Raw genomic sequence first — 21,968 nt, forward strand, 5'->3', positions numbered from 1 at the left:
TAACCGTATTGGTAATGGGACACCAATTACCCTTTTTATGTGACATTGGTGCAGATAGGATTGCTTATAATAAATCAATTTCAAATGATAGGGCAAGTGAGAAAGGGGCCATAGTCAGATTTGCAAGGGGAAAAATGGAACAGAGTAACAGAATTAGAACCTGTGTGGTTGAGGGACCCAGAAGGCCACTGAGTTGGTTGCATGAATTGAAATTAGTTTTATTTTTACAGAATAATGAGAGCCCAAGTTGTGGGGATGTGATTAATTTACAGAAAAAGTTTAGTGATGAGACAATTTATACTTTCATGATTCAATAGACAAGATATATCATTTTGATGATGGTTTTTACTTAATTGTATACTTGCGTCTCCTTCAGAAAGGGAGAAGTAGGTGTTATGAAATTTTAACAATTGGATGAAGCTTCTGAAAGTGAACATGAGGAATTTTTGCAAAAACATAGGTGTTTCCTGATTTTTTAAATTTTGATTCGAGACATTGGTAGGTTTGAGTGGTTGTGGAAAAACTACAGTGAATTTGGAAATTAGGAGCAGACTGTGGAGAGGCTCCTGTGAGGAGGAGGATAGAAATTAGATTTTGCTTTTTGGTGAATTGAAGAAATAAATATTTTAGATTTCATATTCCAGTTGATGATGTTTATATTAAAGTAGGCCAGAGATGCAATGATACAGGAAAAATTTGGCAAGGGCTATAATTTTCATTAAAGCAGAGAAGATTATGTGAAAAAGGAAAAAGAGAATTACAGGCTTTTCAGATAAAACAACCTAATTTAAATTGGCCAACTTGTAAAATGGAAAAGAAGATTCTAAATTATGCACAAAAAGCTTGAACGTGTTGAGCAGAAGGAAGGAAAAGAGAAAACATTTAAAAAAAAAAGAAGGAAGCAGAGAGTCTTGTGATAAACAATAACTTTTCAGGACGAAGAGAGAAGCAACAGAAGATCACATGGCGAAAGAAAAAAACGAACATAAAAAGTGTGTGTAGAAGGACTTCTACATCAACATGCGTTTTGCTTATTAGGCCGTGATACACTGACAATTGGACTTTAATATCAGAATCAATAAGCAAGGGCGAATTTAACCAAAAGTCAAAACTTTAAAAGGACGCATTGTCAGTGATAAGCGGGAAGAAAAATAGTAATAAATCTTTGCCAGACCACTTTTGTGTAAACACTTTCCTTGGGACTTTCATGACCTCCATTAAGTCCCTGACCTTTCATAGATAAAGTTGGAGCCCAAAGTCTCTCAGGGCTGTAATTTATGCGGCAGAGAAAGAGCCCAACAGGCTTGGGGTGAGTTTAAAACAACAGTATCATGGCCATAAAATGGGTTGTGTATGTTGGAACTTGTGGAGATACACTGCAAGATTGTATTTACAAAGCATCTTAACGCACTACCAAATTATTATTATAAGCCATTTGGGCAAACAGTGACTGCAAAAAATGGCTTCATGGACTTGTGTTGCTGCAGAAACACAGGAAAGTGAAACCATTTGCATATTGGTCACAACAATTTGGATTTCGTGGCAGAGAACCACTTAAGAGTGTGATCAAGAGCTTTCACTGCTGCTTTAAGGAATGAAAAAATGACATTCCATCACACGACATTCACATTGCACGGCGATTTAATTGTAACATTACATTAATAAGGTGCGATGCATTTAAGCCCAGCGTCATTCTTTTTCCACGCACCATTTAGAAGGCGCCACACGACTGTGGAGCCGTCCAAATTTTCACCAAACCCAGGACTTGACTTTTTGACATTTTTTCCTCCCGACTGGAGGAGTTAAGACGTGTAAAGACATGAAGACCAGGTGCACCTTCCAGACTGATAAGAAAGTGTCTGAGAACCAAGGTTATAGGAAGAAATCACGCTGACTTTTATGCGATGGGAGTATTAGTAGTGTGATACCAACAGATAACTTGTAAAAGAGAGAAATTGTTAGGATAAGCAGGAAGAGCGTAGGCGGTTGTGAGCTAATTAAAATTTGGAGTTTCCCATCTTGTATGAGCTGTATGGTTACAATGGGAACTCACAGTCAAGATAAAATGTTCTTGTGTTCTGTTGATTTTGGGCGAACGGGTGCTTTAAAAATCACAAAAGATAAAAGAAAAGTTGCGCATAAAGCACGTCTAAGTAAGTATTTGTAAATAAAAAAAAAAATTATTATCTGAACAGAAAATGACACGATTACGATTGAATAAAGGCTGGAGCCAAGCCATAACCCCAGAGTCAACAAAGCACAAGAGGTTTAATGAAACCACACACACACACACACACACACACACCCCCACACACCCGCACCCCCCCACACACACAGTAAATCAACTTGACAAGTTGATCTCAGGCCAGGGAAAAAGGCATCACTAATTGAACATGCACATGTGAGAACAAAGGTGCAAACATTGCTGAGGACAGGATCAGCAAATTGGCAGATGGCAAATCCTGGCTGCCTAATTCATTGATTAGAGGAATAAGATGATTGACACACGAGCAGATAGTCGTGTGTCAACAGGGGGAAGTATGATATGAAATTGTTCCCACATATAGACTTTTCAACAAAAAACTTTTTTTTTAGACAAAGTGTTAGTTGTTTGGGTTGCAATATTGTTTGGTTATAATTAAAATGTTTTCAAAATGGATTAAGTTCTTTCCATCAACACATGCTGATGCTAAAAACGATTGGGAAAAGTGTTGTGTAATCAAATTATCCTGACATTTGGAATTTCAAGAAGTGATTTGAAGTGAAAATGATGCATTTTGTGAATGATGTAACAAGTGGGACAGTTGTTAAAAAATGGACTCAAAGCGTCACTGTGCATACAGTCTGCAGGACTTGTGGAACGCACTAATTGAACTGTTATGGCCAGACTTATCAAGACAATGAAAAAAAAGAGACAATGGCCAGACTGTGTTTCAATCACAGCAATGAGGACAATGCCAGCCGAAGGAAGGACACTATCCCCTATAGACTCTCAGGTTCATCAGAACCACCAACGAAAAATATGTTTGACCGAAAAAGATCCAAAAGACGCCAATACTGGTCAAGTGTTGTTCTGATTTACAGAAATTACGTCCGTGTGGGAAACCAACTCTTCTTCAAGGTGTTGAAACGACTTCGTTGGGGGGAAGTGAATGCTGAGATGGCCCTCGCCAGATGATGGCGGTGACCCCGACGCAGCAAAGGTCGCGGGGCGTGGCAGCTGGATCCACCAGTTGCAGTACAAACTTCACCGGTTTCCAGCTAAAGGCCTAGCAACGCGAATCCCTCGAACAGGAGTCCACCTGAGTCACAATCTCGGACCACACGCACATCAGAACCACACCACCAGCCACAGATACGAATGTTGAAGCCACAGAATAAAAAGATTAGATATGGTTTGGAAATTAATGACGTACATAAAGAAATTTTAGCCTTGATTGAAGAACATAATTGCATTTAAAGTTTTAAAAATGAAACAATTATTGATGTTATGACCACTATGAAGAATTTGAAAGACAATATATCGGGATAATTATGGTTTTCATTTTTGTTATGTGTAGACTGTTTTTGTTGCATTATTTTTATGACAAAAATGATGATTAATTGCATGTTTGTTGCCCAAAAGTAACATTACAATCTGATTGATGTTGAGTATGACGAACTCGAACTGGACACTAAAACGTAAAATGAATATGGACTTGTCGCCCAAGCCCCACACGCGCATACACATACACCACACACGAAGATCCGGGAGGTAAAGACGGCTGTCTCCTCCTACAGCGAGGCAAGGGGCCTGCATCGAGTCCCCCAGAGACAAGCTCTGCGTGGAGACAGTTTTGTTATTTTTCACTAGGCACATTGAAATGTATTTTTATATGTTTTATTCCCTGATGGTCATCAAATGATGAAGATCTCGTTCCACGTCGGAAGAGAGGAGAGGAATTTTTGTCCCTACTGAGGGTTTTTCGCCTCTCCACGGATGACCACGCTGTTGTATGATTTCATAATGATGATCTGTCCTAAAGCTGTAGGGACATGATTTTGAATTCACAACAGGGGGGAATGTTAGGATATGTCACCAATTTTGTGTATTCATAATCATGTTTCATACACTATTTGTATCACTAATAACTGTATACACACAGACACTCATTTAGCACACATGAGCACAGCTTGAACACACACACACACATTCGGTTTCAAGTTTCTGAATCTTCGAGCTGAAGTTTTAAACTGTCTGTTGTGATTGGTTGTTTCCTGCCTGCCTGCTAGAATTCCAGAAGACAGCCCCCCTCTTTGTCTCTTTATGTCCGGAGGAGAGTCAGAGGAGGGGGTCAGATGAAGGGAGTGTGGGAGGCCGAACAGGCCTGTTCGGCCTCCGGCTCTCTCTCTTTCACCAACTCGCAAATTGGAAAATAAAACTTTGCTTGATTGACTTTGGACATTCAGCCATCATTATTTAAACAATTCCCAGTGTAAAAAAGGCGTCAGGGCCGTTTTAAACCTGACACTCTTACGCTGATATATTGTGTTTTCAGTAAGTCGATGTCAGATACACAGAATGGAATGGTGTTTATCTACTTCTTTGAAAAGGTAAATATTTTACGAATCCGATAAGAAACGTAGCAATTTTTGTAATGTTAGCAAAGTCGAGTGAGTTTTGCTGCAGATATGACTTGACACCGATTTGACAGTCTTTTTCATCCTTAATTTACTTTTCTTTTTTTTTTTTTTTTTTTTTTTTTTTAAATCTGACTTGATGATTTATTATCCTGACAAAATTCTGACTAATAGCTACTGTTAACATCTTTGGCAGCGAGACTCCAGCAAACTATTAAAACAATAACAATAATATGCTTATTCTCTTCCTTTGTTTTTTGTTTCTTTTGTAGGAGACATGACTGTGATATATTAACAAAAAAGATGGCAGGAATTTGTTCATATTCATTTTTGTTTGTCTTGGCGTGTTTAATTCTTTTTTAAAAGGAAAACAGGTAACATAAAAGATAGCCGCATTTTCGCAAAAAAACCTCATTCACATTTTCTGTATTTTGATTATTTGAAAAATATCTCTCGGGTTGTTGGGAGCGTGTCTTAAATTTCACAATGTATTATTTACCAGTGATGCACGATAATATTACCATTGTTTTTAACACGCTGGCCATCGATCATGGTATTGGCATTAATTTCACAGTTTGAGCCGTGACTTTTGACCGTAGGTCAGTCAAATGGTCCAGGCTGACTTTCGAGACACTGAGCATGAACTGTAAAATAGTCCCACTTTTTCCATGCATTGTAAATGATTCACTTTGTGACTAGTAACATGGCAGAAAATAGTCAGAAATGTTTATCATTGTTTTCCAAAGTAAATGCCGGTGTTTGCCCGTCTTATTCTGAGTCACAAAGCAGAGAAAATTAACTTTCAAAAGGCTGAAATCAGGACTTGGGCAATTTGAATCTTAAGTAGTGTCTCTCAACGATTAACCGATTATCAAAATACTTAATATTTGATTCCAGATTAATTATAGCGGTCACTGATGGTGTAGTGGTACACTCGCCCGAGTTGTGTGCGGACAGCGTGGGTTCAGTTTCCACTCAGAGCCGGTGTCTATGTCCGTCCTGTGACTGGCCGGCAACCTGCTTAGGGTGTTGTGCGCTTTTCGCCCGTAGTCAGCTGGGATAGGCTCCAGCACCCTCCCGCGACCCTGTACAGGATAAGCGGTGTGGATAATGACATGACATGATAGCCTAATCATTCAATTGTTGCACCTTTTCTTGCCTGATGACGACCGTTTTATTGCGTGCTACTTTTCAAACTTGTAACGATGCACTCTTGTATTTATTCTTCCACCTTCCCATTGTGTTTCCCAACAGGTAAGCTGTGACCAAATTCGTGCGCGAGATCCACAGGTTGTTGATGACGGAGACGGTATCTTATCACATCGTTAAACAACGTGACTATGCTAAGTCACTTATCTCATTTTCCCAATTTTCCAAAATATTTTGAAACGTGTCGATCGAACCCGAGCGACTCAAAGTAGCTTCTATAGCCAAAAAGCGATAATTTTCTCAACACATTACCCATTTTTAGTCAAAGTTAATATTTTCTATAAGATATTCTTCGAAAATATCAAGTTGATCACGATATATCATACAACATACGCTCTCATCCACTTTAAGGCGGTCCGGTAAGTCCTTTACGAGTGCTAAATCCACCATTAAGATCTCTGCAACTCGCTTGACTGTTTCTTTATCCGTTTTTACAGAACACAAATCCAACAAGTAGTGAATACAGGGTAAAAACTTTTTATCACAAAGGTTTGGCATGATGCGCTCATATTGCAGTCTTAGATAATAACTATTGCACAGGTATCTATAGCTATGCAAACAACCCCGTTTTTTGTGATACTTTATCAAAAAGCGTCTGACCATGTAAAGAATCGCCGCTTTAACAACTATTAGGACATCCATATCAACCCATCCCTTTGGAGAATCAACCCATGACATATGTTGTACATCATCCTTGGAAATAGGTGCAGGTCCGGGGTCAGGGTCGTTGACGGTCTGAACCTTAGCGGGCTCAAGCGAACGGTTTGAGAACTCTTGTTCGGACTAACTAGGTACTCTTACCTCCTTGATTTGTGGAGATTCAGCCTGGTCGGACCAACTGGGCTGTTGTACCTTCGCATTTTGTGAAGATTCTGCCGACGAGGTGGGGGTCATCGGAGGTGTCGACGGCGGCGTCGGTGAAACGGGACGGCTCTACCCTGAATATGATGGCTCGCCAGTGTTGTACGAGGCTACAACAGGGGTTGGTAAGATTCCCGTACCGCCCACCCATAAAGAGTATGATGGTCCTGCCTGGTCCTTGTCTGTTTTTGTAGGGGTTCCATCCTGGTCTACATTTGTACAGGCGTCAACCTGTTCCATGTTTGCAGTTGTCAGGGTTTCTACACCAACAACGTTTTCAACCATAGTCATGTCATGGTCGCATGTAGGTTCATCCACACCGCTATCTGTAATACAAAGATACCATGATTAAATATTATATAGCTATATAGTTAAAGATTAATTGCAACGTTTACCTGAAGAGATTTCTGCAATGTTGTTAGAAACCTGATCAGGTGCAACGATGGTTGTCACCCTTCTCGGTGTGATGTCCATGACCACGCGGCGTCTTGTTCTGAGCGTCTTCATTTTTAGAGTAGGTCTGGCTCTTCAGCCGGAAAAATTGGTTTGTCTGTGCAGAGCGTGACTTGGGCTTTGGCTGTATTGAGACTGGGGTCGGGATATGATAGTAGGGGATGTGCTTATTTTTGACAGAAGCGTGATTCTGGGGGGCGGGCGGTGTTGTTTATGCTTACACACGACCGCAACTTGGTGGTTGTCTGTCTGTCCAACTATAGATAAGAAATACGTGAAAACATGTCGAAGCTTGTTGCAAAGATGACTTGGGGATGTCTACAGACAAGATGATGCTCCTCCTTGAAAGGTAAAATAATTGGTAAAACGACCTTAATGATATCTTAGCTTAGCTGCTATTTCTTAACCTAAACGCATGTTGTTTCTTAGCTGTATTCTATTTTCTTAACCTAAATGTATATTGTTTCTTAACCTAACTACATACTATTTCTTAGCTGTACGCTGTTTCTTAGCAGCATGCTATTTATTATATTTATATATATATATATATATATATATATATATATATTTATACTATAATATATATCTATAATAATACATAATATTCTAATATCTAATATTTCTTTGCTTACCTGTATAAACTACAAACATGAGTGTTGCCTAGCTGTGTGCTATATTCTTAACCTAGCTGTATTCTATTTCTTAACCAGGCTGGTTGCTATTTTACTCAGCGTATGGACTACAAAAAAGGACTACAAACATGGGGGCTGCCGGCAGTAGGAAGGCTGTGACGTACAGGGAAATAGGAGGGTGCGAGGGGCGGGAGCGGTGGAGACATCGCCCTTCATTTTTCTCGTCCGTAGCGGGATAAATGACGGCGTTTGACTGTCCAAATGTAGCCAACAAATACATGTCCAGACATGCAAACATGACTAGGCAGATTTTACAAAAAAGGCAAGTGGTCTGACGACCGGATGTCGACAGTTGCCTGCCACTCACTATCTTTTGAAACACCTTGAGGCTGCTGCAGGCTTGGAGGGTGTCTATGGCCGGCGTCTTGCCCGGACAACCCCCCAAGCCTGCACAATACCATGTTTAAACTTATGTCGCTGGGAATATGTCCAGACATGTTTGCAAAAAGGGCAAATATCAACCGAATAAACATATCATTCAAAGGTAATAACAACGCCTGCTCTTCTCAACTCATATTATTTCACTCGTTTAATTTAATTTTATACATCTACATTATTTAATTAGATATAGCTCATTTCATGGGATGCTTTATATACTTCAGATATTAAAATATGGATGACCTATATCCACCGAATAAACATCTTATTCAAAGGTAAAAACATCGCCTGCTCTTTTCAACCCATGTTATTTCACTTATTTCATTTGGTTTTATTTATTTAAATAGAACATTTCATTGGATGCTTTATATACTTCAGATATTAAAATATGAATGACATAAGTACAGTTTGGGTTGGGGACGCACGCACGCAGGGAACACATTGTTTTTAACATAAGAAGCATACAGTTTGGGAGGGGGGCTTGGCCCACACACACACACACACACACACAACGTCATCACAATTTGAAAAAGCGTAATTCTGTAGGCGGGGTCCACTTCGACAAAAGCGTAATTCTGTAGGCGTGGTATTCACGCTTCAAGGGCAGGGAATATGTAAATATTTTTAAATAGGTGGCTGGAGATTGGATAGTTTGAACACAGGGGGCGGGGATAGCGGCCATTTTGGACAAAAGCGTAATTCTGTAGGCGGGGACAAGGAGACAAAAGCGTAATTCTGTAGGCGGGGCTATGACGTCATCAAAATTTGAAAAAGCGTAATTCTATTATCTCTCACCAGCATGACTTTTGTTGTCCCGGCATGAAAGTCCATTGTTTCAGAGGTGTCTCGTTCACACCTCCTGTGTTGCAGCCGTGATCCAATCTTCCTGCATTCCTCTCCTGAGGGTCTTGTCATTAGCATGGTCCAAACTTCGGTTACACTTAAAGGATTTCATACATTTGACTATGAAAGGAATATAAGAGTTTGAGCTTAACATAGTTCATTAGATGTTGCTGCATCCAGTGTATGAAAGTGTGAGACTGTAAAGTGCTGAGCGTGTGACTGGTGGAGCGGAACGGTGTGTGGGGTGCGAGAATGGAATGTTTTAGGACAGATGGTGATAGCCGCAAGGAGGGAGAGAGACAAGATGACTCGGGGGGGCAGTGGATGAAGGAGCAGCCATCAAAAGATCACACGCAGGAGGAGCCACGGATTCGGCGGCGGAGAAAGACCAATGAGAACAAGCTAAAGTTAACTGCAGGATACACATAGCCAATAGAATCATGCCAGGATGCCTTTGTCTCTGTGCCATTTGCATATTGTATAGTATGAATCATTACTGGGCAACTCGGAGAGTACATTCGCCGGTGGCAAGAGAGGTGTAGAGTTGTATTGAGAGGGACCCGAGACCCAGGTGCCATGTAGAAAATCTGTATTGGGAATAAATCCACTTTGTGCGTGAAAATGCCGGCTTCCTGATACCTTTCTATTGCAGAACGAGCGCGCATATTGTTGGATGAGTGAGAGTTGGGTAAGGTCACAAATTGGAGTCAGATTACTAATTTGAGTTTACATTGGTTTAAAATTAAATTCTAACATTGTTATAAAGATAAATTCCAACAAGCTATATCATCCAACACTCACTCAGTGGTGCATAAGTGTGTTTCTGGATATTATTTGTCCAGTCGTGGTGTCATGGTATTTTGATGGGGATTCATTCAAGTAGGACGAAGTCGGAATTCCCTGAAGGCACAGGTGTGAAATGCACTGAAGAAACTTAAGAAAAAGTAAAACAAATTTACGATTGTTTAAGAATGTGCAAGAAAGAAAAATGTTGACAAATGTTGAAAATAACGATATTTTCCAGGAGGTATTTATTTCTTTGTTGTTTATTCATTCAATTCTTTTCTTATTTCAATATTTGAGTATTATTTTTCTTTCAATATGTAGTTTATTTTGTCTTTGAAGTGTGGGTCCTTGCTGCCTTCCGGAGAGGCAGCCGAGCAAGGCTGGATTGGTGATGGAAAAGAACTGGTTCGAAAAAGATTTTTTCTCGTCACATGCTGATGTCAAAAGAAGTCTCCCCAAAAACGTGCGAGCCCCCTCTCAGACATTCCCTTCTTACAGGGAATGCCCAAATAGGACATGAATATCTAATTTTCCCTTGTTGCATATGCATTCCCATCCCGCTAGTCTTCGGGATTTCCGTCCAAAAGTCCCCCAGAGGGAGAACAGATGCGTCTCCCCGTTGATACGACCAGTCTACGAGTGACCACCTTAAATTACTTCCATACCCTGGAAGGTCACTGACCTGGCGAGAGAATTGCCCCCACCATAAACAATGCTCAGGCCTATTTTCTCTCAGGGCAGTATCTGGTTACATCGGAACTTCAGAACCAAGACTGGTCACTTCTGTGAGCTCCAGTCCCTTCATAGTTTCAGAAAGAGAATTACTTCCCATATCTATATTAGGCCATTTAAAAATACACGACTTTTTTTTTTCATTTATTTCAATTCATATTTAAGCTTGCTTCTGTAATAATACAATATTTATTAAATTATTTTAATATGTAAAATTATCAACAATTTAAACCTTTTTATTTCACACTTGAATATTTCTTAACATATTTGTTCATTTGAATTTGGATGCAATTTAAATTATTCCATCCATCCAGCCATTTTCTGCCGCTCATCCAGGGTCGGGTTATTGAATTAATTTTTTTAGTATTTTTTACAATTCAAAATTTATTTCAAGATCAGGACTCTTCTCAATGAGTTCAATATTTCTAAAATGTTTCTATATTTGTTATTAATTGAATTAAGTCTGTATGTGGTTTCCAATTTTAATATTTCCCTATTTCATTATATATCTAATCCAATGTATAAAAAATATAATATAGCATGAAAAAAAATATTTGGTATATTTGACAAATGATTTAAGTTTTTCCGAAGTGAGATTCTGCTTAGCAACAAACCCCAAATGCTTGATAGAGCTCAACCTAGAAAGTGGTTTTAGCTCGTCAGAAATTTATTCAGAAAGCGAAATATTAAATATATCTGAGGGGATATTTGAAGAGTTTGAGTTTTGTTCAATGGACCATACATATACGAGCCAGCCAAACACAGCGAGAAAACCAGCGCTGACTCCAGTCGCCATCAAGTTGCCAACTCCTGACATACCAAAACCTTTGAGAGAAACTGAGACGATTTGCGTTTCTCGGTCTGGTTTTTTTTATCGTTCAACTTCTAGTTCAGTTTTTCACCTTTTCACACAGCGTAATGAAGGCCAGTTGAGCAAGTTGAACAAGTGATTTTATTGATGATTGTGGAAGGCAACGATTTCATAAGCACCGCTTCTTCTCACACCTTTTCCATTAGGTACGATTAAAAAGACAACTGAAAAGCATAACGTTAAAAAATGTTATTCCAGGCAAAGGCAATTAATTTTATTTACATGTTTGATGTAAACACAAAAAAAAATCATCACTCAGACACATTGGTTATTCTGGCACTCATCCCATTGGCTGAATGTCAATAAAAGAGCTTTGCAAAATTACATTTTTCAAAATCACATTTACATCTTACCAGAAAGAGTCAGTTCCTTCAGTTTTTTTTTTGTCCATTTTTTAAGCTCCAAGGATTGCTGCAATTCTCGCCAGCACAATTGTGTCTCTCAGCACCCGTTTTAGAAAAGAATTTTTTAGCACAAACGCTGCAACTGAATGGCTTGTCTCCACTGTGCGTTCTTGTGTGGTATCGTAAATGTGACTTTTCAGAGAAGCATTTCCCACAAACTGAGCAGGAAAAAGGTTTTTCACCACTGTGTGTTCTTGTGTGACTTGTTCAATATGATTTTAGAGAAAAGCTTTTACCACAAACCAAACAGGAAAATGGTTTTTCTCCAGTGTGTGATCTTGTGTGATTTATTAAATCAGACTTTCGAGAGCAACTCTTGCCACAAACTGAGCATGAAAAAGGGTTTTCTCCAGTGTGTAATCGAGTATGTGTTTTTAAATTCCACTTAAAAGAAAAGCTTTTGCCACAAACTGAGCAAGAAAAAGGGTTTTCTCCAGTGTGTGTTCTTGAGTGAATTATTAAATGAGACCTTCGAGAGAAACTCTTGCCACAAACTGAGCAGGAAAAAGGTTTTTCTCCACTGTGTGTTCTTGCGTGGCTTGTTAAATGTGTCTTTTGAGAGAAGCTTTTTCCACAAACTGAGCATGAAAAAGGTTTTTCTCCAGTGTGTGTTCTTGTGTGATTTGTTAAAAATGACTTTACATTAAAGCTTTTGCCACAAACTGAGCAGGAAAAAGGTTTTTCTCCACTGTGCTTTCTTGCGTGGCTTGTTAAATGCGACTTTTGAGAGAAGCTTTTTCCACAAACTGAGCATGAAAAAGGTTTTTCTCCAGTGTGTGTTCTTGTGTGACTTGTTAAACTTGAATTTTGAGAGAAGCATTTTCCACAAACTGAGCAGGAAAAAGATTTTTCAACACTGTGTCTTCTTGTGTGGATTTTTAATTGAAACTTTTGAGAGAAACTCTTGCCACAAACTGAGCAGGAAAAAGGTTTTTCTCCACTGTGCGTTCCTGTGTGCCTTACTAAATGAGACTTCCGAGAGAAGCTTTTGCCACAAACCAAGCAGGAAAATGGTTTTTCTCCAGTGTGTATTCTTTTGTGGTATGTTAAACTTGAATTTTGAGAGAAGCTTTTACCACAAACTGAGCAAGAAAAAGGTTTTTCTCCACTGTGCGTTCTTGTGTGCCTTACTAAATAAGACTTTCGAGAGAAGCTTTTGCCACAAACTGAGCAGGAAAAAGGTTTTTCACCACTGTGTGTTTTTCTGTGCCCTTTTAAAGACAGCTTTGAAGTGAATGAGTCAGTGTGACATGCCCTTTCACCTTTGGCTTGCCCATCATCATCATAATCATCATTAGTATCATCATCATTGTCATGGGCATCTGATAATGTGCCCTCATTATGTACTTGTGATGGCCCCCAGTGGTCTTCATCACCTTCTGTTGTCATGTGATGACTTGAGCTGCTGCTTGCAGGCTCCGCCCCTCTGTTGTCCTGACTCTCATCCTTGTTTTCATCTTCAGTCTTAAAAGGGACAACGTTCACTGGTGACTTGTTGATCTCCTCCTCCTCCTCCTCCTCCTTTTTGATGTGAGTCAAGTCTGGCTCCTCTTTCACAGAACAGAGATCATTTTGTCTGACGTCTGCAGGACACAAAAAGACAAATTTGGTTTGGTCAAGTCAAAGCTCAGGCGGCGACTCTGTCTTATATTGTTTCTACCGTGCTACCTTGACTTGTGCCCGCCGCACACGGAGCAATGCGTGCGACCCCAACTTGGACCGGACCATGGGGGCATTTCACAAAATTACGTCCTACGATGTAAACCTCCCTTTTGATGCCCGATTTCATTCCTGACATGGTCACAGACGTTTCTGGAAGCGAGCTGAAGTTAGCACACACAGGCTATTGTGTGCGTCTGATGGAACACCTGTTGCTGGACCCTAACTTATTGATGGGGGCCATCGCAGCATAATGTCATTGATAAAATAGGAATCCTTCAAGCGAAATATGTTTTCAAGTATTTCATTTTGCATTTATGGATAGTTTCATCGTGGGTACTTTTTGCTTCCATTATATTCTGGATCCCTAAAAGAATTAAAGGGGCCCTGGCATCAGAGTCGCTATTTATTGTATGATTTACGTTTGTTTTTTTTTTACCCAAAATGACATTTATCCTGCGAGTAAGTTCCGACATTACCCTTTTTATTTTTATAAAATTTCTGTTTTGAAATAAATTTTAAAACAAAATTACGTTTGAAGAGTAAAAGTTCTTACACATAAGCATTAAGCAACAACACTTTCACTCTGACTTTCATGTTGACATATTTGAGTAATGACTGTATATTTTAAAGTTATCCAATATGTATTCTAATTTGACGAAGATACACCAAAATATTATGAGTTCACTGAATTATTTTGTAACCGCAATGATGCTTAACAGCCAAAGGGTGTCAGTAATGAGTAACAAAGTAACACAAGACCTCCCACTGATACATCATCATTGTGATTTGGATAAATTACCAGGAACTATGAGATGCAAACCACCTGAGCCACAGGAACTTTATTACCAGGAACTAAAGGTTCCTGGACTTGTTGGTGGAAAAGGGGTTTGTGACGTACTCCCTTTTTAAGCCCATTGTAAGCCAAAGATGCAGATGCATTCCTTGCAGCATGCGCTTGTTCACCGATGAGATCCGTGCAACCCTGGGTGGATGCATTCAATGTATTTTAAATGTTTGGATGGGGTTAAACTACGCACATGTGCACAAAACTGTGCAGGGCCACCCGAGGTTCATTGACTCTCACCCGACGAAGCCAGTACAAAGTTCATAAATAAAAAAGACCGATACGTACTTGATTTTTAAAAAAAAAACAACTTAATATTTTGTTTTATCCACTAAAATTGATCAACCGCCATTGATGTTTTCGCCCCAGTGTGCAGATTTTTTAGAGTCAGGCAGAATTCCTTCCGTAAGGAATTGCTTGAACAAGATATAAAACCCAGAAAATGTAAAATGTGAAACAATCAGTTCAAATGTTAAACTGGGAAAAAACACGGAGTTCACCCCCACTATTGGTTATTCTTTGGCATTTATTTTCTGCACTGATTTCATTTGGCAAAAATAAATGTTCAGCAGACCTGCAAGTAAAAGGCAGTATTTAAAAATAAGGCGGCAATAACCTTGGACGCATTTCCCCAAACAACTTAATGTTGTGATGCACATTTTTAATGATAGAAAGTCGTTCTTTACAAAGCAAATGAGAGTAAGACGTGGACAAACCTGCTTTGAGTGGCACAACACGAGGCTGGTTGCAACCTTCACCCAGCAGTTGAAGATGTTGCTCGTTCTCTTCTTTTATTCCACAAAGTTCCTCTTCGTACTTGGGTGTCGTTCTTGCACACATTTTCAAATGATAATTCCAAAAAATCCACACTTGATCTCTGCTTGGCGATGAGTCATGTGCCTCTTTTCGTTAGCGGCTAGCTAGCTAACAAGCTAAGCTAACTACGCCGAAAAGCATCAACGCGCGAAGATGAGGTTATCGGGACACAAAGACTTAATGAATTATGTCGTAGTCCTTTAGAGTAGCACCGGACATCCTTTGAGAAAATTACAGTCAGTTCCACACTAAATCAGAAGAATTTAGCGGTGGGATTTTTTGTTCCGGTGTGGACGGGTCGGTGGATGTGGTCGAGGTCCTTCGGAAGCTGCGCGCTTGCTTATGACGTCATGATTTAAACACGTATTTTTCAAATTTATTTCTTTGCCTCTGTGTTTGCTTTTACCGCAGGCTCTTCTATTTTGATATATATTTCAAATAATATTATAATTCGGTTGTGATTTCTTTTTAACAAAATAACTAAATTAACGCCACATTGGCGAGTCAGCTCTTACGTCACTTCCGCCTATGCCCCGAGAAGCCTTACCTGCTCCAGCAGTGGGAGGTTTCGTTTCTCCGACCGAACTTGCAACAATGCTGTGGTTCACTCGGGCTGCATGAATATAATGTCTGTGTGCCGTTATAGCGAGGAACACCTTTCTTATATCAATGACTCTGCAGACGTGGCTGTTGTCAAAGCAGGTTTACTGATACTCAAAAGGGTAAAACTGTGAAAATCAGAAATAAATGCAATTACAAAATGTATAAACAAATTGTATCTCACATTATGCTGTATATAAGCGTTCTAGACGCCATCTTAACCACTCTCATGTTCGTGAGTAGCAAGCTACTAACAACACTGCTACGGCCAATTTGAAAATTACAGCCGGCAAATAGACATCAAACCAAACAATTCCGCTCTTAAACACAAATGAATTATACGCACCGGCGATGCAACCTCGAAATAAAGATATGTGCGATCTCTCAGGACGGCAGAGAAACGTGCGTCGTCGTGCGTCGTTGTCGTCTATGTGCAATACGACACGTCACTTCCGCATTGTAAAAAAAAAAGGCACATTAGTTGTAGTTACCCGTAATTTCCTCTAGAGAGCATCAAAGGCATTTGAATATGTTCAAACAGTCTCAGAACACCGACACACAGAAACAAACACAACTTTTACTGCGTAACAGAACACTCCCCGTCTGGCGTGATATGACGCCACTAAATAACCTTATACATGTTAAGACGCAATCAACACAACAACTTCAGAGATAGGTCTAGTAAACACTTTAGTCCCATCTGTCTTAGCGACTTTAACCTCTACTGTCCGGACTTTACCATCTTTTGAAGGAAACACCTGTGTTATGAGTCCAAGAGGCCATTCGTTCCTAGGCATACGACTGTCCTTGAGCACAACTGTACTCCCTGGGGAAATGTTAGGTTGGGCAGACTGCCACTTACGGCGTGGCTGTAGTGTAGGCAAATACTCCCTCTTCCATTTGTCCCAAAAGGTGTTTGACAGGTGTTGGAGCTGGCGCCACTGACACTTGTAGAGGTCCGACACCGAAGTTGCCTGCTGGTGCTTGAAGAGAGGTTCCTTTCTGAGTGAGCAAGGTAGCCGGAGTCAGAATGAGTGGGTCACTCGGGTCAGCTGACACGGGAACAATGGGCCTTGCGTTTATAATGGCTGACACCTCTGCCATAAAGGTGACAAGAACCTCGTGAGTGAGTTTAGTGTTCTTGAGTTGGAAGAACATAGTGTCCAATATTCTCCGCGCAAGACCGATCATCCTTTCCCACGACCCACCAAAATGGGAAGCATGAGGTGGATTAAAGATCCATGTACAGTCTTGTTCTTTCAAGTAAGCTTGTACAGTTGCATTGTCCATGTTCAAGGGGATTTTGAGTTCTTTGCATGCACTGACAAAGTTTGTGCCCCGATCAGAGCGAATGGTTTTTACAGATCCTCTAATAGCCAAAAACCGTCGAAGTGCATTTACAAAACTTGCTGTGTCTAGTGACTCCACCACTTCAATGTGGACTGCTCTTATACTTAAGCATGTGAATATGACGGCCCACCTTTTGTTTTGGATAAGGTGTCCTCGGGTTCTCGTCTTAGAAACAAACCATGGGCCAAACACATCTAAGCCCACGTTTGTGAATGGAGGGTCAGTTGAGATACGGTCTGGAGGGAGGTTAGCCATTTTCTGTGTACTTAGAGGAGCTCTGAGGCGTTTGCAAGTGACACAATGGAAGATGATTGTGCTGACCTTCCTCTTGCCTCCAACAATCCACCATCCTGCAGCACGTACCGCTCCTTCTGTGAACAAACGACCTTGGTGACGAGGTTGTTCATGGTAGTGTCTAATGAGAAGCGTTGAAATATGATGGTGACCAGGAATGATGATGGGGTTCTTTTCGTTTCCGTTGATGCTTGCGTTAGTAATGCGACCGCCTACACGGAGGAGTCCATTTGTATCCAAGCAGGGATCCAAGTTCTTTAAAGGACTGGTTTTAGAAAGTTTGTCTCGTCTATGTATACACTTGATCTCTTCTGCATACATGTCCTGTTGCACTGCTCGGATGGCAACATTTTGGGCTTGATTAAGCTCAGTTAGAGTGGGCCCTGTTTTACAGTAGTGCCAGCCACGGCACTGTTTAGGCCCACAAGAGGATGAGTTGAAATTGTGACTTATGTGCAAGAGACGAGCGAGTGCACGAATGAGAGATTTCCAAGTGGAAAACTTTGAAAACCTGTGAGAGCCAAGTTGTTTAGTGCTGGCAATGGTTTTAAGTGTGGACACTTTAGGTCTGACTTCTACATCAGTGTTAGGCTCAACAAGGTCATGAGTGTCATTATCAGGTTTTTGACTCTGGAACAGAATGTCTGAGCCAGTGAGCCAGTTAGTAAGAGGCAGTTGATACACAGCAACTGGACGAGTAGCGTGATCTGCGGGGTTCTGACTACTGACTATGTAACGCCACTGACTTGGCTGGGATGACCTGCGGATTCTGTTGACACGGTTGCTAACATAGACATAAAATCTACGTCTCTCATTGTAAATATAACCCAAGACAACTTTACTGTCCGAGTAAAATGTAGTGTTGTCTAACTCAAGGTCAAGTTCATCTGAAATTAGATCTGCGAGCTGTACTGCTAACACAGCAGCACTAAGTTCCAATCTTGGTATGGTCCGATCTGGGCGTGGTGCTAACTTTGATTTGCCCATAACAAAGCCAACATGACAGTCTCCCTGAGCATCTGTAACTTTTAGATAGGCTACTGCTGCAATTGCCATGGTAGATGCGTCGGAGAAAACACACAGCTCATTTTTTAGAGCACTAGAGGGGGAAACGTCTGTATACACTCTTGGGATAGACAGTTCTGCCAACTGTTTAAGTGAGTCTTTCCAAAGTGACCAAATTTCTTCCATTTCCGGCGGCAGTGGAGCATCCCAATCGCCATTTTCAACAGTGAGCTCACAGAGGATGTACTTTCCCTGAATAGTGACTGGCGCTACGAAGCCTAATGGATCATAAAGGCTGTTTAATGTTGATAAAACTCCACGCCTTGTAAAGGGCTTAGTCTCATCTGATGTTCTGAGGGTGAAACAATCCCTCTTAATGTCCCAAAGAATGCCTAGACTACGCTGCATGGGAACAGAGTCGGCTTCAAAGTCTTAGTCTTTCAGATCTTTCGCATGGTCTTTAGATGGGAAAGCTTCCAAAACTTCCTTTCTGTTTGTTGCAATTTTATGCAATCTTAGGTTCGATTTTGCAAGTGTGTCACGGGTTCTTTGTAAAAGTGACACAGCCTTTTCTACAGTTGGTAGGGATTTGAGCCCGTCGTCCACGTAAAAGTCGCGAGTGATGAACTGTCTAACGTCTGGATCGCACTCTGGCTCACACTGTAGGACAGACTGGTGTAAGCCGTAAATGGCGACTGCTGGAGAAGGTGTGTTCCCAAAGACATGAACGGTCATTCGATACTCTGTAATGTCTTTCGACAGATCATTGTCGCGGAACCACAAAAAGCGCAAGTAGTTCTTGTCTTCCTCTCGAACTCTGAAGCAGTAAAACATTTGTTCAATGTCCGCTGTAAATGCAACTCTTTCCCTTCTGAAGCGCATCAATACTCCCAGCAGTGAGTTGTTAAGGTCTGGTCCTGTTAACAACACGTCGTTTAATGACACACCTTCATGCTTGGCGGTGACATAAGGCGGGTGAGTGCTTGTGATCGGTTGTTGGGCAGTTTCGGACGTGATGACTTGAACGGCAATGGAGCAGTCCAGTTGCTGTCTTTGTCCTTTGCTAGGCCTTCCTCCATCGTTTTTAGAAAGGCTTTGTCTTTAATGGAGTGTGAGATATGGTTGTCAAACCTCGTTTGTCTGAAGACGTTGCATCCTAAATGGTCAGGTTCACATGCCGTGCTGTATTCAAGCTGGCTGTTAAAGGGAACTTGTAAGTCACAATGCTTCTCTTTTACATGGTACACGTTTGGACATGGCTCAAACATTGTCGGTCGGCCTTTTTCTGTCGCACTAGTAAAGAGAGTCTTCACTGCCAATGTTTTGTGCACGCCTCCCAGACACACTTTTCCTACTATGACCCATCCAAGATCTAATTTTTGCGCATAGGGTGCGTTGTGAGGGCCACTTATCTGTTTGCGGACTTTTTGTACTCTTACTACGTCCCGTCCAAGGAGCATTAGAATTTGTGCATTGGAGTCTAGTTCGGGAATGAGATGAGCCACAGATTTTAGGTGACTGTGATGCTTTGCTGCATTTGGAGTTGGTATTTCATCCCTATCATTCGGGATATCTTTGCATTCGATGAGGCTTGGGAGTGGGATGTGGACTGTACCATCTAAAGCCTCCACTACATAGCCAGTGGCTCTCCTACCCATTGTGTCTTTGACACCTGAGCAGGTACGTAGTGAGTAGGGAAAGCTTGGACCCAAATCATTTGAACAACTCAAAAAACTCTGAGCGAACTAATGATCTATTACTTTGTTCATCGTGAATGGCATAAAGCCGTACTGCTTTGCTAGGACAGCCTGCAGGGTACACTTTCACAAGGCAGATTTTAGAGCATGATCTACCTGACTGGCTCTTACCACAAACCTGAGTGCATTTGGAGGCTATCACGTCAGGCTCTGCGGAAGTTGACTCTGTGGCAACCGGCTCCCCGCCATGCTCTGATGCCGTTTCAGCCTCTTTCTGCCATGGAGCTGGGCTTGGGTGAAGAGCAGCACAATGTTTATTGCTATCACACTCAGAACATTGTACTTGCACCATACAGTCTTTAGCCATATGCTTGGAAGAGTTGCAGCATTTGTAGCAGATGTGGTTCTCCTTCAGGAACGTTTTTCTCTCATGTAGTGGCTTCATCCGAAATGTTCTACATTTGCTTAGAGGATGATTCTTTCTGTGTAAAGGACAAAGTTTATCATTGGCCATTCTCCTGTCTGCGTTTGCTTGTGTGTCTGAGTCAGAGCCTGGTACTACTTCGGTTTTGTGCACGGATATTTCCCCTTGTTTATATGCTCTCCCAGGTGCCTTTTCTGTCTTGAGAAGAGAATCAGAAGGAGAAGCAAACTGAAAGCTTGGGTCGTTTCTAGCATTTGCTTCTTGTGTCACAAAGTCTTCAAAAATGTTAAATGGTGGGTAATGAACACAATATTTGGTTTTGTAGTTGGCCCCAACTGATATCCACCTTTCCTGCAAGTTAAATGGAAGCTTTTGAACAAGGGGATTTACTCCTCTGGCTGTGTCCAGGAATGAGAGGCCCGGAAGGTCTCCTTCATCTTTTGCGCATTGCATTTCCATCAGCAAATCGCTAAATTTTCTTAGCTTGACACTGTCTATGTTTGTGATTTTGGAGAACGTGTCCATCCTTTTGAATAGCGCGTCCTCAATTGCTTCTGCTGAGACATAACATTGCTCTAGCCTATTCCAAATCATTGCTAAGCCAGCAGCAGGACTGTTTATGTATATGGCTCTGATTCACTCAGCGTGCTCAGCAGATTCTTTACCAAGCCACTTTAACATCAAGTCCATCTCTTCACTTGCAGTTAATTCCAATCCTCTGATAGCGTTATTGAATGAGCGTTTCCATGCTCTGAAACTTTGAGGCTTATCATTAAACTGGAGCAGTCCTGTGGCCACAATTTCTCTACGGGCAAAATACCTAACAAAGTCATTTACATAAACACCATTATTATCTATGTGCTGTTGGTAAGGTGTAACATTATGATGAGAAGATGCTGACACCTGGTGGGACCAACTGGTATTTTCAGGTTCGGCAGGATGACTGAAGTTATTTGTTGCATTGTACTGAGAAAAGCTGCAATTCGGGAAAGACTGAATTTGAGGAAAATATGTCTTGTCGCTCTCTTTGTCGACTTGCACACTATGTTTTTGACTACAAGGTCGTGGAGTCTCACTGTTTTGTGGTGGCTCTGAAACATTTTTTATGAATGCGGCTTGGGTCAAGACACTGTTTTGTACGATCTGCTGATTCGGAAGGAGATAGATTACTTCGTCCATCTAATTGAGAGGCAGCTGCTGCCTCTAAGACCTCTGCTTCAGCTATGGCTGAAGCTACATCTCGCTCTTGTTGCAGTAACTCAATAGACGCTTCCAGTTTAGCTTTTTCTAGTCTTCAAGTCACTTCTTTCTCTGCAAAGCTGAAACGAGCCTTTGCTGCTTCAGCTTTTGCCTTGGCTGCAGCAGAATCAGTTGAACTCGTCCCTGAACGAGTCTTGAAGGTAGCTGATTTGTCGGATGGCGCCTTC

The 21,968-nt window shown here is 41.1% G+C and overlaps 2 protein-coding genes and 1 long non-coding RNA gene across 3 annotated transcripts in view; all 3 read right to left on the reverse strand.

Moving 5' to 3' along the window:
* LOC148342241 (uncharacterized) overlaps positions 1-21,968 on the reverse strand; it is a 230,223-nt gene that overhangs the window by 139,927 nt on the left and 68,328 nt on the right. The gene's annotated exons all lie outside the window — the stretch shown is intronic.
* LOC148342253 (uncharacterized) lies at positions 11,649-13,037 on the reverse strand (the record flags this gene model as incomplete). The annotated part of the gene is made up of 1 exon (XM_088287824.1): positions 11,649-13,037. A coding segment is annotated over one exon (981 nt), but the record flags the coding sequence as incomplete, so codon positions are not given.
* LOC148342254 (uncharacterized) lies at positions 14,966-18,674 on the reverse strand. Its single transcript, XR_015842006.1, has 3 exons — positions 16,118-18,674; positions 15,719-15,899; positions 14,966-15,184 (listed from the first exon to the last, which is right to left on the reverse strand). It is a non-coding gene; the product is annotated as an uncharacterized LOC148342254 (long non-coding RNA).

Source organism: Idiotropiscis lumnitzeri, chromosome 2 (genome assembly GCF_059441095.1).
Source record: "Idiotropiscis lumnitzeri isolate Australia: NSW breed Sydney's pygmy pipehorse chromosome 2, RoL_Ilum_1.0, whole genome shotgun sequence".
Classification (NCBI taxonomy): Eukaryota; Metazoa; Chordata; class Actinopteri; order Syngnathiformes; family Syngnathidae; genus Idiotropiscis; species Idiotropiscis lumnitzeri.